The sequence below is a fragment of the Trypanosoma cruzi genome, genomic scaffold, assembly GCF_000209065.1.
Source record: "Trypanosoma cruzi strain CL Brener 1047053517161 genomic scaffold, whole genome shotgun sequence".
Lineage (NCBI taxonomy): Eukaryota > Euglenozoa > Kinetoplastea > Trypanosomatida > Trypanosomatidae > Trypanosoma > Trypanosoma cruzi.
This window is the reverse complement of record NW_001849569.1, coordinates 158,388-185,559: the sequence shown is the minus strand read 5'-3', so window position 1 is coordinate 185,559 and position 27,172 is coordinate 158,388. Positions and strand designations below refer to the sequence as shown.

Sequence of the window (27,172 nt, the reverse complement as noted above, 5' to 3'; positions counted from 1 at the left end):
AATGACTCGTGCACAATGACACGCTCCAGACCAACACAATTTTGGCCGCAGTTTTGGAAAGTGCCACGCATAATGATGGGAACCACCTGCTCCAAATCTGCGTCGTCACATATCACGGCGGGGTCCTTGCCACCAAGTTCCAGCAAGACGGGGGTAAGTGTCGCAGCGGCGTTACGCATAACAAGCTTCCCAACGGCAGGGGAGCCAATAAACGTCAGCTTATCTACCAAATTCACAAGCGCCTCACCCGTCTCTGCAAACCCCGTGACAAACGCTACAATATCTGGAGACTGACCCAATTGCTTCAAGCCTTCTCTTACAATGGACTGATAATATGACACGTAGTACGAAGAATATTCAGACACCTTCCCTACAAATGCGTTGCCCGCAAAAAGTGCAGATATCATTGGCCCATAAATGTTGTGGAAGGGATAGTTCCACGACACAATGGCTCCAATAACGCCAAACGGAACGTAATTCACAACGGGGCGCTTGTGAATAGCCACGAGACCCACGTCTCGTACTTCTTCAGCCAAGATCTCTTCCCCACGAGCAGCTGTCCAGCGAAGCTTCTCGAGAGTGGTGAGCATTTCCCCCAAAAAGCCATCCATCATCGTTTTGCCACATTCTACGCAGGCAGTTTCACAAATAAAATCCTCATGCTCCAAGATGTAATCCAGCAAACTAAAAAGGAGTTTCCGTCTCGTTGAAAAAGACGTCTTCGACCATGCCTTTTGGGCTACTCGAGCTCGAGAAACCACTGCACGCAACTCATCTGGACTAGTAACGTTTACAAGACCAATCGGTGTGTTCGTTCCCTTGTCATAGCACTGTATGGTACCTGGGGGGCCGGATCGGGGTGTGAGAGGGACAGTGCTTGGTGCTGCGTCAAACTTTGTCCGTGGCAAAGGGACCGTGATGGTTGGCGCCGAGTAGCGTTCCACTGTGTGGGTTATTACCTTCAGTAAAAAGCGCAAGAAACCCAATTTCCACTCCAACAATGCCAGCAGAATGATCCCATAGAGCATTTTTGGCAAAGAAAATGGCTGCGGTAGACGAATTAGTACGATGACCCTAATTATTATTATTTGACCTCTTTTATTTACTTATTTATTTTCTTCTTCTTCTTCAATGTATGCGCGTGTCGTCAAAATTAATTGAATTTCTTTCCTCTGCCCTTTTATTGAATCCGGTTCTTTTATTTGTTTAGTCAATACTTTTGAAAGAAACATACAACAGCAATAATAGAGCAGGGGGAACAGTTTCTGCGTGCGGCCACAAATGGCGGTGTCCCATACGTCATTCATCATGCGACACGGTAGGTAAATCACCAGGAGATTTGACTGAGCAAACAACAACAACAACAACAAAAAGACGAAAAGGTGGATAAAACAATGCACACAAGCAACAGCAAAAACAAAAGGTAAAGGCGGCATCACACCTTCCCCATTTGTGCTTCGTTTCCCCATCGTCGTTTAGTCCACAGCTCCCCCGTCTATGGTTGAGAAAAAGAAAGAAATTAAACGTAGGTAAAAGAAAGCAAGAAAGAGTGAGCACAGTCACCGTAGGCCACAACAAATTCTTTAGCGTGGCCTGCTACGTCACAACCAGTCAACAAATGGGCCGGGGATGAAAGCGAAGAAATTTACTCCCTTCACAATCAAATAGAACCAAACAAAATCCTATTAATTGTGAATGGTCGCATTCAACTTTTTCCATCGGTGTTACTGCCCCTTCCCAGCCCTTCTTTGTTGTCTCTTTTTGTGCTTTATTTTCTCTTTTGGCCCCCACTCCCTATTTTTTCTTCTTGTCTTTATGTGTGTGCGTGTGCGTGTGCGTGTCTGCTTTTATTCTTCTTTTGACTGTCTCTTCTCCTTTTCCCCCTTTACTCCCTTCTTTTGGTATTGGGTCATCTCCTCCCATATGGCTCGTCGCAGCTGTGCCTCCGATATCTCTGCATGCAAGTCAAAGGAGAAGTCGGCTTTTGTAGGACGGGTGCACTCCGACTTTCCCCGGCCCCCAACACGGGCAAAAAAAGGGTGCTGCAGAGCCTGCTGCGCCGTCAACCGCTTCTTTGGCTCAAACGCAAGAAGTTTCGTTACCAACTCCACTCCATCAGACGACAGGCCTTCCAAGAGCCCTACGAGCGGCCTCGTATCCTTGTACTTTTTCGCAATCTCGTTCATGAAGTTCATGGCGCTTCCGCTGGAGTTTTCAATGAACTCCGTGCCTGTCACTGGAATACTGGAAAGCACCAGCTGCATCTGATGGACATAGTCACGACCCCCAAATAGTGGGCGCCCAATCACATACTCTGCGATGATACACCCAAAGGCCCACATGTCGATAGGAAAACTATACCGGCACATCAGCAAGAGCTCTGGAGGACGGTACCAACGGGTAACGACGTAATCCGTGAGATCCAACGGCTCCTTCAAATGTGACAGGCCTGCCCGTGCAAGCCCAAAGTCACACACTACTGCATTGTCGCTATCCGGTTCATCCCCTAATAAAATATTACTCGGTTTAAGATCACGATGAATGATCCCCAAGGTATGCATGTCAGCCAAACAACGAAGAACACGTACCATAATTCGCTGCAACGCTTCCACAGATCTATTTTTAACACGGTAAATAACCGTGTGGAGATCGGTATCGTAAAGGTCAGTTACTATGTACAAATCACGAAAATCCTTTACACCTTCCCTGGGTGGCGCAATTCTTGTAAGATTCAAGATGTTGCGACAACAACTTTCTCTAAGAATGCGTTGTATGCATATTTCCCGCCAGATGCGACGGCCATCTACCAGATCTTCAAAGAGATGATTGACACGTTTGATCGCCACATCTCGAAAGTCCACACTGTCAAACGCGGCGCATACGACCCCGTATGCTCCATACCCCGCGATCGAAGTCAATGTATATCTGTCCTCCACTTCAAACATCTGCCCACGCACACGGTACGTTTTCCAGCCCCGCTGCGTACACACCAGTTGCACGACGCTATTCGAAGAACCATCCGCTGCTACCGCCATCGTCTGCCTTCGCAACGAGTGGTGAATGATGTGAAAGTGCGGCTAAGCAAGAATTTATATATCTGCCCTTCCTCTCCCTCTCTGGGCGTCTGTGTATCCAGCGAAGTGCCGTTTCACCGCCCTAATAACACAACCAGCAGAAGCACAAACAAAGCCAAAAAAAGCTACACACACGCCTGCAGACAGACAGAACAACAACAACAACAAAACAAACAAACAAAAAAAACAATGATAGATTCATGAGGAGAAAAAAATCCTTCATAATGGGGGTGGCGAGAGCATCCGCGGGCAATTCTGCGGGTCCGAGTGTCTCCCGGAACGTGGTGAGATACGCCGATGACTTGCAGGTGCACTTGCAGAGGAGATGGCCCTAATTTTTTTTAAAAGCTCATCCAGCTCCTGTTCTTGGAGCAAACGCGTAGCTTCAATGGCCTCTTTGACGACATCCAGCCCGGAACCCTGAGAGGTCACAACGGAACGAAGTCGACGACACTCCTCCACCACTGTCTCCCGCTCCTTTTCCCCTCGCCCTAACTCCATCTGCCACTCCCGTTCTCTCTCCTGAAACTCCATGACATTCTGCAGATTCTCCTCCCTTGACGCCTCCCACTGTTGTTGCATCTCACGCAACTTTGCCTGCGTCTCCGACAACTCCCGCTGAAGAGCATTTATGATATCCTCATTCTTCGGGGACTCAATTCTATCACACAATTCCTCCTGTCTGGCATGAAAATACATTTCCATCTGTTGTGTCTTTTCGCTCGCCTCCAGTGGATTCTTGTCTATATTTTCCTTCCACATGTAAAGTTCCTCTTCCTTTTCAGCAAGACAGGACTCGAGCTCTGTAATCCTCACCTCAGCCTCCGTCAGCTTCTCCTCATTTGCCTCTGCGTGCTGCAACGCCCGTCTTAGTTGTGTTAACTCATGCTCCTTCAGCTCAATTTGCTCGGCAAAGTACTCTTCCCGTTCTCTCAAAAGAGCTTGCAGCTCTGCGCGTTCATTTCGCAGCGTTGCGTTTTCGACCGCAAGACGTCCATTCCCTGTCTCTGTTTCATCTCGCTCAGTGTACTGCTGCCAAGGTGCGGCAAGTCCTTGTGCCTCCCCGTCCAAAAAAGCACGGGCCCGCAACATCACCTCCACATCCTTTATCCCTGAAATCATTTCTTCAGGAAAATAGCAGAAGTTCCGCACGGCGTCGCGAATGGAAAGTGCCTCGCGCACTACGGCAACGGAGCGATCCACATCTATTCCACCGCCCAATAGGAGCCACACGTTGCACCACGCATAGCCAAGCATGGAGGCAATGAGGGATGTGGAGAGCTGCTCAGCCACAACGAGAGTCATCGTTCGGCATCTAAACTTCAATGCAACCAACACAATATGCCGCATTGCACTCATCACCTCAGTCACAGAACCCATTTCCTCCTCATCAACAATTTCACACACCACCGATGCCCCGTCGGAAGCAAATAACATGCATTGCAGAGGCACAGCATCGTCACCATTTTGGTGATGGGTAAGATCATAAAGGAGCCCAAAAAGAATTTCTCTGGAGCCCTCCTTACCAACAATAATATTCATCTGATGAGAAAATGCAGGAGCGGAGTGGACACATTTAGCGATGGCGTTCAGTATACAACGGGGTGTGGCACGACTCAGAACATCATCAACACTATCCACAAGATCCCCCAATGTGAGTCTAAAGTGCTCCTCAGGCAGGGAATTTCCTTTACTTCCGGACCCCGGCGGAACAAAACACAGAATCACGTCAAAGCGACTCATCCTATACAACAAAAGGGACGGAAGGGCTGCTAGTGAAAGCAATCGAAAGAACAAATTGAATAAATGGCATCAAAAAGTGGAAATGGGAATGCAGAAAGAAACACGTATACTCAAAAAAAGCAAAGGGGAAAAAAAAAGGAAAAATTAACACAAAATGTCCATCTGTCACTGATGATTTCTATTTTTCATTTCCTTGAAGATGAATTCCGGCGAAAATCCCACCAACGCCACCCAGAAAGCAGATCTCAATGCACATCGCAAAGCATCCTTAAAGGCAGGTGTTTGTAATCCTTCTTGCGCTGCAGAGGCAAGCAAATGCATAGAAAGTCCAGGGTATATGGCCGGATCCTGAATAATCTCTTTCCCAGTTTCTTTCGACATGCTGATGAGCTCATCCCTAACCCACGTGTCGCAGATAATATCCTCCACAACAAACTTGCGCAGTGCACCGACTGTTTCCTTGTTGGTGGTAAATTCCTCCTTCACATATGATTTAAGAGTCCCCACCGTGTCTGGATGTAAGCCCACATCCTTCACAAATCGGCGAAGAAGCTTCAAAGTTTCCCCATCGCGAAAAAGAACCGTGTCCACCACCTCACTGGAAAGCGCCACAGCGGATAGACGGAGAAGCTCTTTCTTGTGTTCAGGGGATGGCCTATGTGTCCAGCAACACCTATACAATATGGCTCCCGCTCCGCACAGCCCAACAGCCGCTACGGATGTCCGAATAAAGTGAGACATAGCATGAGTCCCGTTATTTATTCCATTCTTGTTTCATACTCAGTAATCATGGATGGCAAGGGAAAAAAAAAAAAAAAAAAAGAACAAGAAAAAAAAGTGAAAATAGTAATAACAATACATTTATCTTTCTCCTTAATTTCGCATATGGAAAACAGACGTCTCGTCATCAAAAAATAAAAATAAACGTTTTTAATCATCATTTGCGCTGCTCAATAATTGCCGCACAAATGAAGCCTGAGGACGACACGCCGCTAATCCCTCCCCAAAGACACTGGCCATCACCCTCAATGGCTCCGATATTAAATCCCTGAAACGGTGCAGGGTCGGTGATTCCACACTGCCAACCGTCTCACCGTTAGCGTCTTACCCGTAATACGAGACCCCTACTGTCGTCTGCGGCTTCGACAATAATTCTTCGCCAAAACACTTGGCGCAGTTCTTCTTACCGGATGAACCGATACATAAACTCCCGGTGGGCGTAGAGGCATTTATCGTGACTGTCGCAGGTCGGCTCAAACCCTGAACCTGTTGGGTATGACGTCTTTTCAGCGTAGGTGCGCCAACCCTGCGTCGGGGAAAACCGAAACAGGAGGAGGCTGACGACGGCCCACTCCCCGTCACTACATATATCGGATGCTTTAGCGAGAAACACCGCGTTGGAAAGATCTGATGTTCGGTTTTCTGCTGATCTCTGGCCGTATAGCAAAAAAAGATCACCCTCTCCCGCCCTAAGACCCGGGAGCGGTGGGTCCATGCCACTGAGACGAAACGTCTGGAGGTCATCCACAACTGGACAAAAACCATACGCAATCATCCCCGAGGAAAGACTGGACCGCACACCACAGCGGAGATCCATCCGCTCACCAATGACGCACGGCCTATCCACCACCCAGGGTTGGCAAGCCGTATTCGCAGCACATGCGTTGGCCTATGTACCCAAAACACCAATGAGACAAACGACGCCGGCCAAAAGAACCGTCAAAAAAAAAAAAAAAAAAAAGGTGATTATCGCAGGGGAAGCAATGCCAACCAACAGACAAAACTGCGCTCAGGTTACTACTCCATTAGGCAAGAACGCTTAGAAAAAATAATAGACGCAAACTTATAAAATCTGGCACCGTGACCACCAGGTACACGTCCATGCACACACACGAAAGCAGGAACAAGTGCATTATAAGAAATACAGGGAATGATAGAATTTTATATAATTTGATCTCGGCTTCTCCCTTTATTTTCTTTCTTTCTCCCGCTTCTTTTTTCAGGGCAACTTTTCGCCCAACTTAATAACTGGTGCCAACTTTGGCCCCGTCCTATTCACACTCCTAACTACAAACTAAAATTTTACGATTTCATTCTTCTGATTAATACATCAAAATCATTCTTTAACGTGTTCCCCGCAAACTGTTTGTAAATCAGGGGGTTCATTCCGCCGCTAAGTAGTGGATGGCCTTTGGCATCGGTTCCGTCATATGATGCCCACACAACAATGTTTTGTTTGGCAACTTCCTTGGGGGAGGTGTAGCATTTTGCACAATTTTTGTTTCCAATTTGATCTCCAATGCAAACACTCGCAGAATCAAAAACACAAACATCATCGGCGGTACAAGTGGGCCGAAACCCAACCAATGCCGGCTGCACAGAGACTTCACCTTCCTGCACAGGGGCTTCGGTTGAAGCTTCAATAGGCGTAGTCGTACCATTTCCAGAAATATTCCCTGGTGATGAAGCCCCTCTAGCACCAATGTAGTTAAATCGACCCCTGTGAAGTCCAATGTCCAGAATCAAGGTATGAACAAGTGCTACAGAGCGGTCGGAACCACACAGAAAATCCCCATTTTCCGCGATCACAACAGCCCCTGCTGAGAGGCCTTTCTCTGGAAAAAGTGTACTGTTTGACATGCCAAACCCATATACAGAGAGGTACTTTCGACCAACATTCTTTGAAAAATTGTAGACATTCCCGGCTGAGTAGAGGGTCGCTACAGAATGAGCTGAATTCAGTTTAAATGCTTCGAGTTTGTCAACAACAGGACAGAACCCATATACAGCAGTGGAAGCTGCCCCTTCGGCCGCACTAGTCTCAGCCGCAACATCCAACATGAACCGAAGGTTCATCCGTCCTCCAGAGACACATGGCTTCTGATTTCCAACCCTCAGATTACCATTCGCCCATGGGTAGCATGCCACCGCTGTGCCGCAATCAACAGCAGCGTCCACAACCCCAGCCGTGCCGGTAAGCCACACAAACACCGCAGCAACAAGAACGCGAAAAAACATAAAGGGCCAAAACAGTTCGCTTTTTTGTTTATTCCCCAAAAAACAACAACAACAACAAGAAAGAAAGACAAAATATGGAGAGAAAGCAGCAGAATGCATCAAAAGACCAAGAGCGGAATATGACCACCCGGAGAAGGCCTGGTCCCCTATTCCCACAGGGAGCAAAGGGTAGCAAGAAGCAAAAGACAGTTTGGTTGGATGCAACTAACATCCCCACACGTCAAAGAAGAGATTCATCCAGCACCCGTACACAAATGCACCAATGAGTCCATACGTCATGTGCGATAGTAACCGGGCTCGCGATAAAACCAAAAGGCGGCAGCCTTTAGAGCCCCACAATCACCGGACCCCTCCGCGTGACGGGTCGTAGAAGGGACAGATGGGATGACAGGGGGAAAAACTCCACTCACTGACATCCAACGCGGTAACAAAACAAAAAAAAAAAAAACTAAACTAAACATTCATGCAAATTGCCTTTTCAAGCAATGCTTGATGCTATCATAAATACTACAGCAGGGCATGCAAATTCTTCCCGCTGAAGCGCCAACCCCAGGCTAGCAAATCCCAGATAGACTCTGCTGTATACTAATCCCAACTAAGCTGTTCGTCGTGATAATGAAACCCCAACAGTTCCCCCATTTACAAACACAACCGCACAATAAATGCCCCCAATCCCACGAAATATGTGATCCCCCCCCTCCCCATTAAATTTTTTTTTTTTTTTGGCTGTTCTTCCGCTATCCCGTCTTCGAAGGCTCTACGATTGCACAGGCATATCTCGTAGCTCCCTATTACACATTTTCCCTAATGCACAGCACCACCACTGCCGTCCTTATTGGTGTCCGCATATGCTGGATGCACCTCATACTTATGATGCGGATGCTTCCATCGGTGCCGCTCGGGGTCAAAAACGGAACGATAGACATGTGGATCAGGCTCTTTACCATCCTGAAACGTTCTGTCACGCAAAACCCCTCCAATATCGCGTTTGGGCTGCATTAAATCACTCACAGATTCCGGTGTTGTCGAAATTTTGTGCTCCTCACTCTGCCAGTCATCATCGTTGTCGTCCTCGGTAGACATGTTGATAAACTTCAGTCGACACCACTTGCAGCACACAACAACACCCGGAGGGCATTTAATAAAAATCTTCGGATGCTGGAGGATAAAGTGGGAGTGCCCTTGGCACCAAATGTGCCGGCGATACACCGGCACGGGCGGAATTTCGCAAACAATACCACCTCGATTATACCAATTCAACTGAGGGGTTCGGCGACCAGGCCCCAAAATACCAGGATGGAGAGATGCAAGCTCCTCCACGTGAGTATTCCAACCGTACTTGGGATCCTTGGGATGCGTAAACACTAGTTGCTTCTGGTTTGTCACACGGCTAGCATACTCTAGCGGCATATACACAGGTGGGCTATAATGCCCAGTATTGTTCGAAAAAGTCCAAAGAACAACAACACTACGACGCATAATGCACAAACACTAAACTACACCTTAAACACCTTCAGTAAACAAAAAAAAAGAAAAAAAAAAAAAAAAAAACAGCTTAAATCCTTAAAAAACACACTAACGTAAAACAGTCAGCTATAAACAAAAAGAAACTGAACAAACAAAAGCTTCCAAAAACGCAAAGTTGTAAAAAATTACCACAAGCTGCATCATAAACCCAATTAAATCATCTACATTTTCCTTGCAATACCCCAATCCTCGCACATTGATTAAACATTATTTCACTCTTCCTTCCGCATCATTACATTGCTGCTTTTTATTTCCCAAACATGACCATAAATATAATTTCAAAAAAAAAAAAAGTTACTTTTTTGTTGTTGTTGTCCTTAAAAGGAAAAGTAAAATTGTTTTGCTCTTGACGCTGTGTCACTTGGATCGTGGCAGCACCGGTAACGACCATCACGGGGCACGCATCGTGTATTATAAGATCCCTATTCGCAAAAGAAAGACCTGAAGTCACCGCCACGCCTACAACCTTGCCGAACGATCCTTCGAGGCCATGTGGCGTACAAGGTCCACCACGCGGTGGGAGTATCCCCACTCGTTGTCGTACCACGACACAATCTTGAAGAAGCGGCGCTCCTTCGGCAGGTTGTTCTGCAGTGTCGCCTTGGAGTCGTAGATGGAGCTGCGGTTGTCATTAATGAAGTCTGCACTCACAAGCTCCTCGTCCGTGTAGCCGAGAATTCCCTTCATGTAAGTCTTAGACGCGCGCTTCAGGGCGGCGTCGATCTCCTGTATGCTGGTGTCGCGCGCCGCAGTGAAGGTGAGATCCACCACGGACACGTCCGGGGTGGGGACACGAAAAGACATGCCCGTCAGCTTGCCCTGGGTGCTCGGAATTACCATGCCCACCGCCTTCGCCGCACCAGTCGTGCTCGGAATGATGTTGACAGCAGCCGCACGACCGCCACGCCAGTCCTTCACCGACACACCGTCCACCGTCTTCTGTGTTGCTGTGTACGAGTGGATCGTCGTCATGAGGCCGGTCTGCACGCCGAATCCCTCCTTCACCAGGACGTGCACAATGGGCGCAAGGCAATTGGTCGTGCATGACGCGTTAGACACAACGTGGTGCTCACTGGGGTTGTACTCGTGATGGTTCACGCCCATCACAAGTGTCTTGGCGCCACCAGAGGCGGGAGCGCTGATGACGACCTTCCGTGCACCGCCGCGCAGGTGGCCCTCCGCCGCCGCCTTGGCAGTGAACAGGCCCGTTGATTCAATTACGTACTCCACACCAAGCTTGCCCCATGGGAGATCCGCCGGGTTCCGCTGCGCCTTCACGCACAGGATACGGTGGCCATTCACCACAAGCGTGTCGTCCTTCGCAACGGAGGGGCTGCTCTTCGTCGTCGTCACCGTGTACTTGAACTTGCCGTGCACGGTGTCGTAACGCATCTGGTACGCAAAGTACTCGGCATCCGTGTTCATGTCGACCACCGCCACGACGTCAATCTCCGTTCCGAGAAGGCCGTCCTCACACAAGGCCTGAAAGACCATGCGTCCGATGCGGCCAAAGCCGTTGATACCGACCTTGATGGGCATTTTAAATTCTGTTCAATTTAATTGTTATTGGTAGATGGCTTTCAAAGTAAAAATATCACTTTCTGCATTCGTGCATGAAATGTGGGAAAAGAGAGACAAGTGGAATAATGGGGAAAGAAAAGCAGGAAAGCTAAAAAGATTTGCCAAAAGGGGAAGTGAGCAAACATCAACACACTGTGTGCCCTCAAATACACCCAATTAAATCATCTACATTTTCCTTGCAATACCCCAATCCTCGCACATTGATTAAACATTATTTCACTCTTCCTTCCGCATCATTACATTGCTGCTTTTTATTTCCCAAACATGACCATAAATATAATTTCAAAAAAAAAAAAGTTGCTTTTTTGTTGTTGTTGTCCTTAAAAGGAAAAGTAAAATTGTTTTGCTCTTGACGCTGTGTCACTTGGATCGTGGCAGCACCGGTAACGACCATCACGGGGCACGCATCGTGTATTATAAGATCCCTATTCGCAAAAGAAAGACCTGAAGTCACCGCCACGCCTACAACCTTGCCGAACGATCCTTCGAGGCCATGTGGCGTACAAGGTCCACCACGCGGTGGGAGTATCCCCACTCGTTGTCGTACCACGACACAATCTTGAAGAAGCGGCGCTCCTTCGGCAGGTTGTTCTGCAGCGTCGCCTTGGAGTCGTAGATGGAGCTGCGGTTGTCATTAATGAAGTCTGCACTCACGAGCTCCTCGTCTGTGTAGCCGAGAATTCCCTTCATGTAAGTCTTAGACGCGCGCTTCAGGGCGGCGTCGATCTCCTGTATGCTGGTGTCGCGCGCCGCAGTGAAGGTGAGATCCACCACGGACACGTCCGGGGTGGGGACACGAAAAGACATGCCCGTCAGCTTGCCCTGGGTGCTCGGAATCACCATGCCCACCGCCTTCGCCGCACCAGTCGTGCTCGGAATGATGTTGACAGCAGCCGCACGACCGCCACGCCAGTCCTTCACCGACACACCGTCCACCGTCTTCTGTGTTGCTGTGTACGAGTGGATCGTCGTCATGAGGCCGGTCTGCACGCCGAATCCCTCCTTCACCAGGACGTGCACAATGGGCGCAAGGCAATTGGTCGTGCATGACGCGTTAGACACAACGTGGTGCTCACTGGGGTTGTACTCGTGATGGTTCACGCCCATCACAAGTGTCTTGGCGCCACCAGAGGCGGGAGCGCTGATGACGACCTTCCGTGCACCGCCGCGCAGGTGGCCCTCCGCCGCCGCCTTGGCAGTGAACAGGCCCGTTGATTCAATTACGTACTCCACACCAAGCTTGCCCCATGGGAGATCCGCCGGGTTCCGCTGCGCCTTCACGCACAGGATACGGTGGCCATTCACCACAAGCGTGTCGTCCTTCGCAACGGAGGGGCTGCTCTTCGTCGTCGTCACCGTGTACTTGAACTTGCCGTGCACGGTGTCGTAACGCATCTGGTACGCAAAGTACTCGGCATCCGTGTTCATGTCGACCACCGCCACGACGTCAATCTCCGTTCCGAGAAGGCCGTCCTCACACAAGGCCTGAAAGACCATGCGTCCGATGCGGCCAAAGCCGTTGATACCGACCTTGATGGGCATTTTAAATTCTGTTCAATTTAATTGTTGTTGGTAGATGGCTTTCAAAGTAAAAATATCACTTTCTGCATTCGTGCATGAAATGTGGGAAAAGAGAGACAAGTGGAATAAAGGGGAGGTTGACAATTGTGGGTTTTTTGTGTTTCTCGTTTGTTTTTTTTGCATTCATTTACGGCCGCTGTAATTATTATTTCTAATTATTTTTTTATTTTTTTGTAGAGGACAGACATAAAATAAATTTGAGGTATTTTCCGCATATTTTTTTTTTTTTTTTTGCTTCTGAACGCACTGAGAATTTGTTTGTGCTCTTGTCTAATACGACTGTTGTCTCTGTTTTTTTGAGTCTCCTGAAGGAACTGGCAACTGTTGAACTTCGCTCACTTCCTGAACGCGGATACGCATAGATGAAATGAGGGTGCCTAGACTAGAGTAGTTGTTGTGGGTAGGGGCAGCTACTGCCGCGGCCCTCCATAAAGTTTCAAGTGCTGGCCATTGTGTTTTCTGAGACGGATGCGGATTGTCGTCCTTCGTTGTTTCTCGCAAACTACTTGACGGGCTGGTCTTCATGATGCTGGAAATGTTGGACGTTGCCACGGTGACGGCGGTAGAGAGAGTGCTGGCCCTGTGCTCCGCCACAGGCGGACAGAGTGCTTTGCTTGAATGCGGGAACAGGCGCATCATGCTGTCATTCATGAGTGTCTTTTGTACGCCAACAAACCGGAGTGCGGGCATGCTTTCCATGAAGCGTAAAAGATATCGCCCCGTTTTGTTGGAAATGGGGTTGTTGGAGAGATCGAGGGAGACGAGAAGTAACGTGTGTGCCAAGAGAGCCTCACATATTTGTACAATGCTGTCATCGGTGAGGTAGTTCTGCGAGAGATTCAGCACCTGGAGGCCCGAGCAGTGGAAAAGAATGGCCTGCACAATCGGCTCAACGTCACTTCGGCCCAACATGCTACGCGAAAAGTCGAGTTTTTTAACGGCAATCAACGCCTCCAACGTGTCGGGGAGTTCTCTCATGAGGTGGGAATTGACATGACAGCCTAATTTTGTGCACGCACGTGTGTACTCATCCTTCGGCGACAATTGAGTCATGTGGGCTGGGCAACACATTATAAATAAGAGACGGCAATAAAAGTAAAAAAAAAAAAACAAACAAAAAAAAAAAAAAAACGTATAGTTATGAGGCTCAGAGAAAAAAAACTCCGCAACAAAAGATAAAATTCAGCTCGCCACCAAAAACAGAGAACACCACCTTCGGTGTGTGAGCACAAGCCACGGCGAGTCGCGATGCGTACCCCCAAAGAAGGGGTGCGAAGGCAACTGCAGTCCTCACCCGCATTACGCAAAGAGGGGGGACACGTCTTCGCTGATTTGTCTTTTAAAAAGAAAAAAAGAAAAAAAAAAGTGAAAAAAAAAAACAATAGGAATAATATTCCAATCAACACAGAGACAGAGGGATATATAGAGAAAAAGAAAGAGCACTGGAGGGGGGAGAAAAAAAGGACTGTCTGAGCGGAGTTGGTAAAAGAAAAGCAACCAATTTATTCCTCGGGAGTTAAATCCGAAACCGCCCGTGTGATATCAGATGCCCAAATGAGAGCTTCTGTTTCGTTTGGCAAAAATAAAACAACACATTTCTTGCGTTGTTTTTTAACCCTCCACTTACGTCTCTCAACGTCAGGGTTGTAAGTGATATAAACAGCACCTTCAGATGCCTGGTTGGAACAACGCACAGACATGATGCTTTTAAGAGGGATCCGCTCCAGACGTTTTTCGCATCGTGCTCGCTTCTTTTCATGCAGCTGAACAAATAGCGTGTCGCTGAGAAGAATGAGTCTTCCATGGGAGCAACGCCCCCGTAATTTCGTTTTTTCTTCTTGCAACTCAAATGACACCACAACATCTCCCTCAGACAAAAGCTTTGAGGAAATTTCTGTCAGTTCTAAAGACTTCTGCAGTTCGACCATTCTTTGAAATTCTATCAAAGAAGCTCGTGTTGCATTGACTGTGCTGCAGATATCTATTAGTGCTGCTAAAGTTTCTTCTGCCTTTGCAATGCGTGCTGCGCCATCATCATTGATGTTACTACTATTCACAGAAGCGACGTGTCGCTGTATTTGAATACACTCATCCATGTATAATGGATAGCGGGCAATGTGTTGCATCGGGAGAACAGAGAGGGCCTCAAGTGAGAGATTACATCCCTCTGAAAAGCGGGTTCTGTTCCTCTTTTCCACGCCCAAGTGAAGAAGACTATTTGTAAGTATATCTTGGGCCAGAGCACCGTAGCTACTCCTCCACACGTCCTTGGGCACAGAGGCCTTTGCTAAGAGAGCCCGTCTTACGTTCTCGTTGAAATTCATCACGTATCTTTGGTACGCAGCACGCATTGCAGGTACTCCCCGTCGTAGTACGCGTGTCGCTCTATTTGCAAAATATGAGCGTTCGTGCCCTTCAAAGTTCCCATTGGAGTCGCTTTCCCCACAGCCCTCGGTAAATATCCTCAGGCCATTGATGATTGCCCTGTGGCACGATAAAAGCTGTAAAACATCGTCGCCAAACGTCCGTAGCAAATCGCTGTGGTCCTCGCAGTGCGACGAAGATAAATTGCCCTCAGAAGTCGTCAGGCACAACGTGTTGCTAAGAGGCACGATATACGCAGAAAGAAGGGTTTCCAAGCAGGCAACGTATAACATTTCAGAGAGAGCAAACTCGTCGTATACCTGCATCTCCTCCAGCACCCCATCACGAGGCATCTTTTTTTTTTGTTGTTCGTTTTTCCTCTTTTTAAATTCCTCTTGTTTTTTTTTTCTTTAACTGAAGAAAATCGGCAGAAAAACGGAACCACGTGCCTGAAGTAACCCCCGCAAGAAGGTGCCCCGTGCAGGACCCTGAGATCCAATAAAAGCAAGGGGAAAAACAAACAAACAAACAAACAAAAAAAGCGGTGCAAAAATATTTTTAAAAATTGAAAAATAATAAATGTTTATTTCAAAGTGTCAATACTTACATTTTATTCCGGTTCTATTTTCCATCCGCCTCCGAGCTCAACTGGGGGCCTCCGGCCTCTAACTTTATACCTATCCCTTTGCCCATGCCGAAAAAAAAAAAGAAAAAAGAAGCCAAACCTCATGATAAATGCTTCCATGCACTGTCAAAAGCAGCCACGCCCTTTTTCAGCACCGCCCGTTTGTATGCCATTGTCTGCGGGTAGAAGGCATCCTTCAACCACTCCTGCATGACCGCGTGCACATGACTCCCCTTCGCGTGTTTGTAGGCTGCATTCTCAAGAAATAGCGCACGCACAAAAAAGAGCCAATTTACAGTACCAAAATTTTGTTTGATGATAAGACTGTTTTTTACAAAAGTATCGCTTGGTCGAATTTCACCTATTTGCTCCGTTTCGTCGTTCCTGCTCTGCATTTTCGCTCCCTTGAAGATCTTCTCTGCGACCACCCTCTCCTCACGTGAGTTGGAAACAATCGTCTCTGAGCCCTCCGATCCAGGGCCGGTGCATACATCCAACACAATGGATTTCTCAATGCCCGTTTCGACATGTGCTTTGAAAACCTCACGGAGGACGGTGATGGCACGCTGCTCCTCATGACCACCAAAGCCCACAGCATCGGGATGGTGATACTGGCCACCGGAAAGAGTCTGTTTGAACGCACCAAGTCCCTTCGTGACAATCCGCTTGAGGAGGTGGTAAAAAAAAGCATACCGGTCAATGAAACGTGGAGCCCTTGACATCAGCAGGGGGGCCACAATCTCATTATATCCAGAATTATTTGCATTATCGCGTTCCAGTACATGACTCCACTCCTCGGGGGAAAGATAGTTGCGACTGAGGTCGACATTATTCTCATTGTAGGGCCGAAAGTGCGCCATGCCATAAGGGTTGACGGCGTGCACAAAAAGCACCGACGGACCATCCCCGCGGCTGCTGTTCCACTCGCGCAGCAGTTTCACCTGCACGGCACTCCCTGTAAATCCATCCACTCCGCGCGTGCCTGACATGTGAATGAGGAGGTTCTTTGCTTTTTTCCCGCGCACAAATGCGGTATCAACGGAGTATTCGAAACCGTCTTCTTGGAGAACAGTGTGTTGCTTCCACTCGGCCTTCGCCTCCTTGGCTGCATCCCTAAACTTCATTCGTGCCGCATGATAGCTTTGAGAAAAAAAAACTTCTGGGCACGTACTTGCGTTGCCGTAGTTCGCCGAGCAAACCATGTTCTCCTGCAGAGATGACAAGTCAATGAGCAGCATTCCCATGGCAATCGTGAAAAATGCCGTCATTACAACCGAACAGTCGAGCATCGCTAGATTTATGAAAGCTGGAGACAATAGCAAGGGGGAAAAAAAAAAAAAAGGAAGTAGAAAGCCAGAAATCCCACTTGGCTTCAACACCACATGTTTCGCACCGCTCCTCTCTCGCTCCGAGTCCCCCCACCCATAAAGCAACACCCAAGCATTTGGTTCTTGCAAAAGCGCACGTTTCCCAAATTCACAGCCGGAATCTCTTGTGGGCAACAAATTGTGAATCACAAAACAAACGGCGGCACATCTCTCAGCCGCAAAGTTATTGAGGCCCCACGACGCTGCAATGAGTTTGTCTCCTGCAACAGCACCAACTGAATGCTTTCCACCAGGTCTAGAATGTACGGTTCTAGAGCACGAGATGAGGAGTGTCGTTTCCGCAGTATTCCCTCCGCCTCGGCAACGACGAGAAACAACGGGTCAGGAAGGGCGCCATACAAATTCCTTAATGCAGCGCTAACCGCGTCGCATAAAGGTGTCACAGACTCTGATGAGCGCTCTTGTCGATCGCGGAGAGCACGACGTACTTGATGAATGTTGTACAGTAAATTCACCTCAGGGTAAATGTCTTTTAGCGAGGGCTCCGCGGAACAGAGGTCTTCGAACACAGACTCTCCAGTCCTTGTATCCACAGCTTGTCTCGCCGCATGTGCCAGAAGCGCAAGCAGGGCGCAGTGCTCTTTTTTAAACGCTTCCAAGACGTTTCCATTTTCCTCCGACATAAAAAACCTCTAATCACAACACGCACAACAATGAGTAAAAGAGAAGAGAACTTACCCATGTTCATGTAACTTTCCAACCAACCACAATCCCCAGAAAAGCAACAACAAAAACAACAACGGCAAAAAGGGCTTGCATCGATATAACCAACATACAAATAATCCCCCTCTCCCCACAATATATATATAACGGCGGGTCCACTGCATTACGTTAACGCGGACATCCACCTTGGAATTCATATCCTCAAGTCAGTTAAGATGCTCTTCGCGCAGCTGCAGAACCCTTTTTCTTTTCCTTTAGGAGCCGCAGGACTCGCTGAGAAGCCACCATGGCGTGATGCTCTGACTTGAATTTTGCCAAGTCGCCTTCGTCAACCAGGTCACTGCGATCCACGTCCAGCTTGAATGCGACTGCGTAGTCATCCAACGCCATGGCATATTCCCCCAGACTTTCCAGTGCCGTACCACGGCTGAAGTGCGCCTCCGCATTCTCCGCGTCCAACTCAATTAAATGTGAAAAATCCTCCACTGCAAGTTTGTAATTCCCCACCTTATCATGGCAAATGCCGCGATTGTACAATGCTACAAGGTTATCGGGGTTTGTCGCCATAACCGTTGAAAAATCACAAATAGCCGCTTCATAATGGCCCTCACGTGCATAGCAAAAACCCCGATTGAAGTATTGTTTTAGAATCAACAGATTCAACTCCTGGGTGGCTTTGCCTTCACTAGTAGCTCCATTGGCAAACCTCTTCTCTTCGTCTAATAGTGCCAAGGAGATGTTGTAGTCACGCACCGCCTCTGGAAAGCGCTCCATATTTTGAAAAACAAAGGCTCTGTTCTGATAAAATATGGGATTGTTGGGTGACAGTGCAATGGCTTGTGTCAAATCTTGTAAAGCTGCATCACTCTTACCACGACGGTCATAAGCAATACCGCGGGCATTGTATGTGAAGGGATTTCCGTCGTCCAGCTGAATGGCTCGCGTGTAGTCTGCAATCGCATCGTCAAGACGACCGGCCTTTTCCATAGCGGCACCTCTATTATGGTAGGCATTGGGATTATCATCTTGAATAGCAATGGCCTTCGTGTAGTCTGCAATGGCGTTTGCACCTTCCCCTAACTTATCGTAACAAAAGGCTCGGTTGTAGTAGGCTTTGAAGTGCTGCGGATCCAGAGACAATGCCATGGTATAATCCTTCACGGCCTCGCGATATTTACCTAGTTTGCGCTGACTAAAGCCGCGGTTGTGGTAAAAATCAGCATTGTTGCCATCTAATGCAATGGCCTTGTCGAACATGGCAATGGCTTCTTTGTAATGACCGCCCCAACGATCGTACGATATGCCGAGATTGTAATAGGTGTAGGCGTACCCCGGCTCCAACTTCATGGCAGCCTCATAGTCACGGATTGCCGCGTTGTAGTCCTCAACCTTGTCGTTGCAAAAACCTCTATTAAACAGAGCCTTGAAATTTTTAGGATCAAGTCTAAGGGCCGCAGAGTACTCATCAATGGCACGCAAATAATCACCTTTTTTTCTATATGCCAGCCCACGCTGTTGGTGTAGCTCTGCCTCCTCATTACCACTTAACGCGGAAGACGATGTTACCGCCGGCACAATTTGATGTCGCTCGGGACTACCAATCGGCGTTCCAGCAGAATGGCTCAGTCTTGACGTCTCTGCCATTAAACCTGACGTTTTCACATACATGTTATGCGGGGGTGCGGGTGGTGGTCTTTTTCCATTGTCTCCATTTCTGTAGACACCGTCAACATTTAGAAGAGACGAAGCATCCCGTCGAGAGGGCTCGATCGCCCCAAAAGATCGCAAAGAGAGACGTTGATGAGGACGCGTCTTTGCGAATCGGCTTCGGGCGTTTCGATGACACGCTGAAAAATAGCTTACGTGCATTGAGTCATGCTGAAGGGCCCTCTCGTAGTCTAAGATGGCTGCGGTATAGTTCCCTTTCCGGTTATGGCATGCGGCACGCTCATACGTGGATCGACTGTGGGAAGGGTCGATGTCAAGTGCGGCTGTAAAATCCGCGATGGCCTTGTCGATCCACGACAGTTTCACGTGACAAACACCTCGAAGAAAAAAGGCACAGACAAGTTCCGACGACTGACTTTTCCCACGCGGTAAGTCAATAATGACGGAAAGGTCCAATTGAGCTGCCTGGTGGTCCTCCAAACGCACAAACAACTTTGCGCGCCGCAGTAAAGCCTGCACATCGGTGGGATTCTTCTCAATGTGGCGATTCGCCTCCTCCAGCCTCTCCTCCGTGGACAACGGAGGCCGATATCGCAGGTAACAGAGACTGTGTACTCCAGACGGAGGGACACCCTCCCCCCTGTGCAGAATCATGTCGCCCCCTTACACCGTAAAGAAGAAAAGAAAAAGTGAATAAATAAATAATAAAAGGGAAACAACGACAAGTAAAATAAACCTGAAAAAAAAAGGGGTGAAAAATCGCCCAAAAGGTAAAATGTAAAGAAACAACAACTTCCAACTCGGCATGAAGGTCGATTTGTATTTACTTCTCTACGCTGACGAAGCGCCACCGCTCAACTCCTGCAACAGCGGTTCGATATCTTGCAGCAGACGGGCGGCAAAAATCAGACGCTCTCTGCGAGAGTCCCACAAACGATCAATCATCCGTGCAACGGCGCGGTTCATTTCCTCCACAACTTTCGTTAACATCGGCAAACTACCCTCCACGCCAGAAATGTCCGCCAGCGGCAAGAGTTCCGCATTGCCTGTGGGCCACTGAAAAGAAAGTGATACACCAGGCATCAACCGCTCGTGCATATCCACAAGATACATCAACTGCGGAAACTCTTCCTCCTGCCACGCAGCCGCCACGCGTGAGAGCTCCAGAAGAAACGTACGGCATTCCTCCAGCGTGTAAAGGGGGCCGTTTTCAAGCCGCCAAAAAATGTCTCTTCGCAGTACTTTCATGTCAAAGTTAGAAATACGGCCATTTTCACCAATGTGCCAACGAATCAACGACGACGGTGCAGCGGATGCCTTCCTTGCTGGCATCACAGGCCGCTGAAGTCGCGATCGGGACGTCGCCCTAGACCGCACTGTACTCATGGAGCGACCAAACACCCTGTTGGGAGAAAGAAGGAGAAGTCAAACGGAACAGAAGAAAACAAAAAAAATTAGCCATTCAAGAGGCACACAGTCAAACAAACACAGACAAAAAAAAAAAAAAAGAAGCGACGCCCAATTTTTTTGCCCGCCACGGCCTCAAGGCTCACCACAATAGTAATGACTGCATTCAGAGCACCAAAAATGCACCCCCTTGGTACAAATACGTGGATATATCGCCTTCATTCAATGCACTGCCCACTTTTATCCTTTTGCCGATGCATCAACAGCAAATAAACCGCCGGTAAAAGCACGCGGAGATGCAAACAAATGCACACATTATTTCTCCTTTGCGCACCATAAATCCTTACCGTAAGGGCACGTTAAGGCTCTGACTGGCCATCTGAATGGCTTTGGACGTTTCCATCTGTCGATCCGTGAGCGTGTCCACAACACTACGGTCCGTCGTGATATTGTTTGTGTGATGCACCGACACAACGCTGCTCCCACGGACAAATAAAACAGAGTTGTAGCACTCAGTCTTCGAGCTGCCGCGCCGCCGCTTCAGTGGTCTAACACGTTCAACATCGGTCAGTATTAAGTTTGATGTTGGCCCCAAAGAGACAAGGCGGCCAATGAGCGTTGAGCCGTCGTCCAGCTCCACACTCAAGCGATAGCCGAGAAAATTAAGGAGGTTCCGTCGTTCGGAAATTGTTGGCATCCCTGCCGCTATCCAATCCAATAGAAACAAGAAGAGAAAAGAATAGTTCCATCAGAAAGAGGCTCTGCCAAATTTTTTCTTTTTCTTTTTTTACGTTATTAAAAGTTATGTCATCTCCCCATCCACAAATCATGATACGCGTGCACGTTTATGCACAAGTAATACGTGATGTTGTTTTTTGGTTTAAACGTGGTAAAAAAAAAGGTGAAAAAAAAAAAAAAAAAAAAAAAAACAAGCGCTCTATTCAATCTGGTAGTCATCGCGTTTCGGCTGTTGCCTGCGCTGCCGCGGCCGCAAAAGGAAGGCCTTGCCGCTCTCCATCGCGAGATCCTCCTTACGCTTTGGCGGGGCGGGCGGAAAGATGGACTTCTCCTTCCCCGCCTGCTTCTTCAGAGAGACCCTGAGGCGTTCCTTCTTGACCTTTCGCACCGCCTTCGCCTTCTCCTTATTCTGCACACTCTTCTTGTAGACGGGAATAAACCGACTCCAGTCTTCATGTCGCAAATCCTCACGCTTCGCAAGCTCTCGTTTGATAAGCAGTTGCTTCAGACCGTAAATGGGATGAATATTGTTCATGCAGTCATCAACGATCTTTCGCACCTGCTGGCACCCCTTCACTGGTCCCATCACCGCCACAGTTTTGCCCTGCACAAGAACATAACAACCCGTAAGAATCTCTAACGCCTTGAGTGTCTGCGCCTTGGGGCCGACTAGTCGATCCCGTCGCTTAATAAAGCGACGCGTGCTGTTGCCCTTCATGGAAATGGGAATAATATCACATGTAATTTCCGTTTGAAAAATTTTTTGCGCCTGCGCCAGCGGAACGTTTCGGGCTAGCAGTCGAATGAAGTCTCGGGCCTTCACGATGATGTAGGGGTCCCAAGTTCTCCGCGTTGTTGCTACCGTCATGGAGCCTTCCATCAAATCCAGCTTGCCGACCAGTTGGTGCTGCCCCAAGACCGTCTCCACAGCTGGCCACACACTGCGGATGTAACTCTCCAGATAGCTGGGGAATTGCGTGGCGAAGGTCGTTTCATCCACGCAGCAGGCGCCACCAGGAACGTCATCCTGAGTGAGCTCAGGAACAACATACTTGGATGCAGCAGAGGAGGATGCCATTCTCAAAGCAGCCAATTACCTCACTAATGTGTCAAACACAAATGATAAGGAATGATCACAGCAATGTGGAGAGGAGCGTCAGAATGGGAAAAAGAGGGAGAAATAAAAAAGCAACAATAATGGAAGGAGAAAACGTAACCAAATGATGAGCACTAGATAACTTGCATCACTGTCCTCAACAACATCCACATATCCAATGAGGCGCTTTATGTAGTCTGTTTTTCTCTTTCTCTTTGCACGTTGTCACCCTCAATCATAGCAAAAAAAAAAAAGAAAAAAAAAGAACTCTTACGAAGAAAAAGAGGTATGAGGAAAAACCTAAATGAGGCACATAACTCTCACCCCTCTTCTCTTTCTCTTCTTCAATCGATATACCAAAATACATGCGCACACCAAAAAAGAAAAGAAAGAGGCAAAGCTGTACACAGTGTTGTGGAAAAAACAACAGCCATGCACCACACCATCCTGTGCAGACACAGCTTCTTATCCGCAATTATGCATTTGGATGCACGTCTTGTTGAACTTCAGTCAAATATTTCGAAACGGCCTGTGGAATTTTCTCCAGCTCAAAGCTTCGCGACTCGAGTGGTCGCAAGTTGCTCGTCAATGCGGTCCATGTGCCGTCCGGCGACGCCTCAACTGCAACTGTATGAAGAGCCTCAGAGGCGGGCCACTCAATAAGTGAATCATCTGGACACAGAGGAGGAGTGCCTTTATCCATTGAGGCAAAGTGAGGCGTGAGCATCGTTCGCTGTGGATCCAAATTCATGAGCGCAGCGTAGGTGAGACGGGCTTCTATCCACTTCGCCTCCGCTGGAAGGGCGACGAACACCATCTGGCTCCCGCGATGCACAATCACGTAGTTTGGGTACGACATGTGAATATTATTTTCCTGCATCCTTGTTGAGCCGTATGCCTCGGTGTCGTCCTGCCGACTCCTTCCCTTCTAATATATATATCCCTGCTGGGTAGGGCAACACTTGTGTGCAACCAGAACACACAAAGGCTAAAAAAAAAGGGGGGATAATTTCCAAAGAACACAAACACACTCGCACACAAACAAACAAGCAAACAAAAAAAGGCAATAATAAAAAAAAAAAAAATAATCCGCAACGCGGGCCTTTTTGATTATTCAAGACGTCCGCTCAACCCACATAACCACTCCAACATCATTGGCCTGAGAAGGCGAACACTACCCCTCTCGTCGTCTCTCACGACGTGTCAGTACAAACACTTGTAAATGTATATGTATATATGAATGTGCATGGCATTTGTCTGCGTCACGTAATCAGCAGATTGGCCGTAGCCAAAACTAAGAAAAAAAAGAAAAAAACTGTAAAAACCCACATCGGTGCAATTATCTAAATACGCACACACCCCTGCCCTCCTACTCAAACCCATAAGTGACAAGCATCAAGAGAGGGACGTGGAAAAAAAAAAAAAAAAAACACGCAAAGCAGCAAAAACGACAACAACAACAAAAACAACAAGTAATCGACATATTAAAAAGACATATAATTTCTCGTGGCAGCGAAAATCAGACGGAAAGGAATATTTGATCGCGCGTTTATTTTTTACGCCCACCGACAAAAAATTCCTCGGATTCAATCGCAGAATTGACATTTCCCTGCGCCTTGCGCCTTGCAGCATTCATCGCCTTCATACTTTCCAGTAGGGTGACCATAAGCTCCTGTCTATGTGTGTTGCTTCCTTCGTGCGCTGGACTGGTGTTGTAAAGCGTACAGAGCAGATCGGTGAGGGTCCACAGTCCCACCATCACCCCACAATTGTCGTACACCACAGCCATATTTGATGAATTTTTCTGAAAAGCAAGGTACGAGTTATACAGCGTGGTGCTCGCGGGCAGACGCAGCGTCTCTAAAAGGGGGTACTCCCCTGCTCGTGGAGGTTTATTCGGATTAGTAAAGCACAAAATGACCAGTGACTGCACAATGAGGGTGCCGAGAATGTGCCGTCGGTTGTCGTTCAGGTACACAGGAATTCGGCTGTACCCAGCAAGAAGAATCGTCTCCACCGTTTTTTTATCCAGCCGCGTTCGTGATGAGAGCATAAACGCCTTGTCGCATGTCGTCACAATGAAATCCTGCACACGGTGACTTGAGAGCCGCAAGGCTCCTGTGAGCATGTTGACTTCCGACTCCCGAAGAAACGCCCTCTCCTTCTGTTGGGCTAAAAACAAAGCCACCAACTCGTCGCTGCGGAGAAGATCTTCCTTTTCCCCAGTAGGCGGTCCAGAAGCTTTCCTACCGGATAACTCACCGGGGCAGTCACGACCAACAGTACCCAGACTAATGGAACAAAGAATGAACAAATCGGAAACGACCAGCGGACAAAAATAGAGAGAGGAATAATATCGCTAATAAAAAGAACGGCGGTGAGCGACACAAGAAGTGCTGTCAGTTGATCAAAAATATCCTCAAGGAGAATAGGCAGACCCGTCATCGCCGATGCATTCGATAAAAGCAAGGCCACCAGCGTCCAGTGACCGAGTCGCAGGATACCCAACAGACGTTTGGCCTGCCGTCGTTCCCGTAGTGATCCCGTTGTTGTGAGGATTCGAAGAAACAGGCGGTCCATAGAAAACAACGCTACCTGAAGACCCGCGGTGATGCCTGTAAAGATCAATAGCCCCACAAAACCAAGAGAGTAGGTAATCTTTTCATTTTTCGTCAATGCCTCCCTATTCATATTCCTTCAATTAACTTATGGGTATACGTGGCAGCAATATTATTATTATTACTATTATTACTAATACTAATAACAACAAATTTCCCTGCAAAAAAAAAAAAAAAAAAAAAAAAAAGTCGGCATGGCATGAGGAGCCGTTTTAAAGAACTCAGGCAAAAGCCATGAGAAACATAACAAGAGAATGAGGCAAAATCACACCATTTATTTTCAGTTTTTTTTTTTTTTCTTGAAAATTTCTACTTCGTTTCTTTTTAAAATTATTAAGGCCTCGTGTATTTTAAATCGCCAAATCGTCCTTCTTCCCTTTTTCCCAATGTTCTTCAGGTCCTTCTCCCTGAAGTTCTTTTTTTCTTTTCTTTTTTTTTCTTCCCTTACTTCTCTCTGTCCACCATTCCTGTCGCCGTGGCGCCGTTATTACACATCCCCGTCGCTGCTACCGCCGTCATCATCGTCATCGTCATCATCGTCTTCCTCTTCCTCGTCTTCCATCTTCTCAATGAGCATAATAGATTGGCCACCACTCTTCTTCACGAGAAGGGCCTCGCTGAGATCCTGCTGCTTCAGGAATGCCATGATGATGGCGTCCGCAATGGCCCACATGTTCCCTACCTTGATGCCCAGCTGGGCGGCAAGTGGACCGGGGTCCTTCGTGTGCGTGGCCAAAACCTCGTGCTTATTCGGGTCCAACGTCCCGTTGCTCCTGTAAGAGCGCGACAAGAAGCCAATCTTCATCAATGTCCCTGACAAATGACAGAGACAAACCCAACGGGACATTTTCTGAGCGTTTCTGCGGTATTCGTCAGAAATCCACTTGGCTCCCTGGGAGTCTAACGTCTTACGCCACTCACTTTCAACCCCATCCGCACACTGCTCCAAAAGACCAAAGATGCGAACATATTTGTCGTTTTGCACCGCATCAATTTCGCATCGAACAATTATGTCGTAGTGATCATCCGTTTCAGCGTGCATAACAAATCGTCGGTAGCGGTATAAACGAGGTTGAGTATCAGGAAAGGGGTTTTTTTCACACTTCATTTGGTACCGCGTTTTCAAGCATGCCTGTGCCACAAAAGCGTTAAATGCTTTTGTGGACTCCTTCGCAAGATTAGTGATGCGCTCCGATTCGTTGGGGTCGTTTTCAACGGGACGACGCAAAGTATCGGCTGTTTCTCCAACCCACTGCACCTCGACATTGCTCTTCTCTGTTTTCGAGATAAATACCATGCGGTTGTAACGAAAAATCTCAAGATGCCATGGGTGTAGACCACGACTACACGTCATCATGAGAGCAAGAACCTCATCGGTTGTCACAACAATGGGATGCGTTCCAGCCGCTTCCTTCTTGAGAATATCGCGGAGTGTTCCGTCTTCCACGGTGGTCGAGCGCGCAAAAAATTCTTCGCTTTTATTAGTTTCTTCGAGTCGAATGGGAGTCTTGCAGCTTGCCTTCTCCATGGCATTGTTATAGACCAAGGGACGGTTATGAAGGGAGATGTCGGTCACCGTCGGGGCGTCCTGAAGGTTTTGCATCTTGGCCAACTCCGCTTGTGTGAACTCGGCAAAAATAAGAACGTCCGTCGGCACTTTCACCGTGTCAGGCAGGAGCGTGAGGTTCCGTTTGGCTTTGTTGGCAAAGTGGCTGCGGGCGTTTTGGTAGTGCTTGACAAACCGCCGCTCCGGGCCGTGGCGGCGCTCCTTCGCGTGCAGGTTGCGCAGCGCCTTGAGACGGTTCTCGTCCTTGACGGTGGTGAACTGCTTCGTCTCATTCGCCTGGTCCAACATCGCCTCCAGCCAGTCGCTTGGGGCGATCGCGTCGGTCTTCTGGTAAAGCCGCACCTTCATGCCGTCCATCTCAATCTCACTCGGCGGCGGCCCCCACGTGAAGGGCGCGTTGACAAAAATCTCCGGCAGTTCAAAACCCATCACGCGACAGCACTAAAAACCACCGAAAACACAAGCACACAAACGCAGGCTCGCGAATAAGAAAAAAAGAAAAAAAAAAGAAAAA

The 27,172-nt window shown here is 48.1% G+C and overlaps 18 protein-coding genes and 1 pseudogene across 18 annotated transcripts, besides 22 other annotated features; all 19 read right to left on the bottom strand.

The window, feature by feature from the left end:
• On the bottom strand, positions 1-1,028 carry Tc00.1047053506943.4 (aldehyde dehydrogenase, putative; the record flags this gene model as incomplete). Its single annotated transcript, XM_807053.1, has 1 exon — positions 1-1,028. A coding segment is annotated over one exon (1,028 nt), but the record flags the coding sequence as incomplete, so codon positions are not given.
• Positions 1-27,172: a sequence feature (heterozygous, Esmeraldo-like haplotype).
• Positions 1,351-1,370: a microsatellite.
• Tc00.1047053506943.10 (mitogen-activated protein kinase 5, putative) lies at positions 1,848-3,035 on the bottom strand (the record flags this gene model as incomplete). The annotated part of the gene is made up of 1 exon (XM_807040.1): positions 1,848-3,035. One exon carries the CDS (start codon positions 3,033-3,035, stop codon positions 1,848-1,850), a length of 1,188 nt encoding a protein of 395 aa, XP_812133.1.
• On the bottom strand, positions 3,294-4,817 carry Tc00.1047053506943.20 (hypothetical protein, conserved; the record flags this gene model as incomplete). The annotated part of the gene is made up of 1 exon (XM_807041.1): positions 3,294-4,817. The coding sequence occupies one exon, from the start codon at positions 4,815-4,817 to the stop codon at positions 3,294-3,296; it is 1,524 nt and encodes a 507-aa protein (XP_812134.1).
• On the bottom strand, positions 4,983-5,558 carry Tc00.1047053506943.23 (hypothetical protein, conserved; the record flags this gene model as incomplete). Its single annotated transcript, XM_807056.1, has 1 exon — positions 4,983-5,558. One exon carries the CDS (start codon positions 5,556-5,558, stop codon positions 4,983-4,985), a length of 576 nt encoding a protein of 191 aa, XP_812149.1.
• Positions 5,621-5,654: a microsatellite.
• On the bottom strand, positions 6,001-6,414 carry Tc00.1047053506943.27 (hypothetical protein, conserved; the record flags this gene model as incomplete). Its single annotated transcript, XM_807057.1, has 1 exon — positions 6,001-6,414. One exon carries the CDS (start codon positions 6,412-6,414, stop codon positions 6,001-6,003), a length of 414 nt encoding a protein of 137 aa, XP_812150.1.
• Positions 6,539-6,558: a microsatellite.
• Tc00.1047053506943.30 (hypothetical protein, conserved) lies at positions 6,900-7,934 on the bottom strand (the record flags this gene model as incomplete). Its single annotated transcript, XM_807042.1, has 1 exon — positions 6,900-7,934. One exon carries the CDS (start codon positions 7,932-7,934, stop codon positions 6,900-6,902), a length of 1,035 nt encoding a protein of 344 aa, XP_812135.1.
• Positions 8,262-8,295: a microsatellite.
• Positions 8,539-8,559: a sequence feature (AT_rich).
• Positions 8,640-9,314, bottom strand: Tc00.1047053506943.40 (hypothetical protein, conserved; the record flags this gene model as incomplete). The annotated part of the gene is made up of 1 exon (XM_807043.1): positions 8,640-9,314. The coding sequence occupies one exon, from the start codon at positions 9,312-9,314 to the stop codon at positions 8,640-8,642; it is 675 nt and encodes a 224-aa protein (XP_812136.1).
• Positions 9,354-9,386: a microsatellite.
• On the bottom strand, positions 9,822-10,901 carry Tc00.1047053506943.50 (glyceraldehyde 3-phosphate dehydrogenase, putative; the record flags this gene model as incomplete). Its single annotated transcript, XM_807044.1, has 1 exon — positions 9,822-10,901. The coding sequence occupies one exon, from the start codon at positions 10,899-10,901 to the stop codon at positions 9,822-9,824; it is 1,080 nt and encodes a 359-aa protein (XP_812137.1).
• On the bottom strand, positions 11,406-12,485 carry Tc00.1047053506943.60 (glyceraldehyde 3-phosphate dehydrogenase, putative; the record flags this gene model as incomplete). The annotated part of the gene is made up of 1 exon (XM_807045.1): positions 11,406-12,485. One exon carries the CDS (start codon positions 12,483-12,485, stop codon positions 11,406-11,408), a length of 1,080 nt encoding a protein of 359 aa, XP_812138.1.
• Positions 12,664-12,697: a sequence feature (AT_rich).
• Tc00.1047053506943.69 (hypothetical protein, conserved) lies at positions 12,795-13,595 on the bottom strand (the record flags this gene model as incomplete). The annotated part of the gene is made up of 1 exon (XM_807054.1): positions 12,795-13,595. The coding sequence occupies one exon, from the start codon at positions 13,593-13,595 to the stop codon at positions 12,795-12,797; it is 801 nt and encodes a 266-aa protein (XP_812147.1).
• Positions 13,622-13,655: a microsatellite.
• Positions 13,866-13,903: a microsatellite.
• Positions 15,241-15,300: a sequence feature (T-rich).
• Positions 15,403-15,429: a microsatellite.
• Positions 15,437-15,477: a sequence feature (AT_rich).
• On the bottom strand, positions 15,615-16,802 carry Tc00.1047053506943.80 (hypothetical protein, conserved; the record flags this gene model as incomplete). The annotated part of the gene is made up of 1 exon (XM_807046.1): positions 15,615-16,802. The coding sequence occupies one exon, from the start codon at positions 16,800-16,802 to the stop codon at positions 15,615-15,617; it is 1,188 nt and encodes a 395-aa protein (XP_812139.1).
• On the bottom strand, positions 17,027-17,524 carry Tc00.1047053506943.90 (hypothetical protein, conserved; the record flags this gene model as incomplete). Its single annotated transcript, XM_807047.1, has 1 exon — positions 17,027-17,524. The coding sequence occupies one exon, from the start codon at positions 17,522-17,524 to the stop codon at positions 17,027-17,029; it is 498 nt and encodes a 165-aa protein (XP_812140.1).
• Positions 17,775-19,886, bottom strand: Tc00.1047053506943.100 (hypothetical protein, conserved; the record flags this gene model as incomplete). Its single annotated transcript, XM_807048.1, has 1 exon — positions 17,775-19,886. One exon carries the CDS (start codon positions 19,884-19,886, stop codon positions 17,775-17,777), a length of 2,112 nt encoding a protein of 703 aa, XP_812141.1.
• Tc00.1047053506943.110 (uncharacterized protein) lies at positions 20,064-20,618 on the bottom strand (the record flags this gene model as incomplete). Its single annotated transcript, XM_807049.1, has 1 exon — positions 20,064-20,618. One exon carries the CDS (start codon positions 20,616-20,618, stop codon positions 20,064-20,066), a length of 555 nt encoding a protein of 184 aa, XP_812142.1.
• Positions 20,983-21,336, bottom strand: Tc00.1047053506943.114 (U6 snRNA-associated Sm-like protein LSm5p; the record flags this gene model as incomplete). Its single annotated transcript, XM_807055.1, has 1 exon — positions 20,983-21,336. The coding sequence occupies one exon, from the start codon at positions 21,334-21,336 to the stop codon at positions 20,983-20,985; it is 354 nt and encodes a 117-aa protein (XP_812148.1).
• Positions 21,531-21,568: a microsatellite.
• Positions 21,577-22,455, bottom strand: Tc00.1047053506943.120 (hypothetical protein, conserved; the record flags this gene model as incomplete). Its single annotated transcript, XM_807050.1, has 1 exon — positions 21,577-22,455. One exon carries the CDS (start codon positions 22,453-22,455, stop codon positions 21,577-21,579), a length of 879 nt encoding a protein of 292 aa, XP_812143.1.
• Positions 22,716-22,740: a microsatellite.
• On the bottom strand, positions 22,949-23,353 carry Tc00.1047053506943.130 (hypothetical protein, conserved; the record flags this gene model as incomplete). The annotated part of the gene is made up of 1 exon (XM_807051.1): positions 22,949-23,353. One exon carries the CDS (start codon positions 23,351-23,353, stop codon positions 22,949-22,951), a length of 405 nt encoding a protein of 134 aa, XP_812144.1.
• Positions 23,487-23,561: a microsatellite.
• Positions 23,913-23,945: a microsatellite.
• On the bottom strand, positions 24,022-25,164 carry Tc00.1047053506943.150 (annotated as a pseudogene).
• Positions 25,202-25,227: a microsatellite.
• Positions 25,254-25,279: a microsatellite.
• Positions 25,508-25,537: a microsatellite.
• Tc00.1047053506943.160 (eukaryotic translation initiation factor 3 subunit 7-like protein, putative) lies at positions 25,579-27,087 on the bottom strand (the record flags this gene model as incomplete). Its single annotated transcript, XM_807052.1, has 1 exon — positions 25,579-27,087. One exon carries the CDS (start codon positions 27,085-27,087, stop codon positions 25,579-25,581), a length of 1,509 nt encoding a protein of 502 aa, XP_812145.1.
• Positions 25,605-25,650: a microsatellite.
• Positions 27,146-27,172: a microsatellite.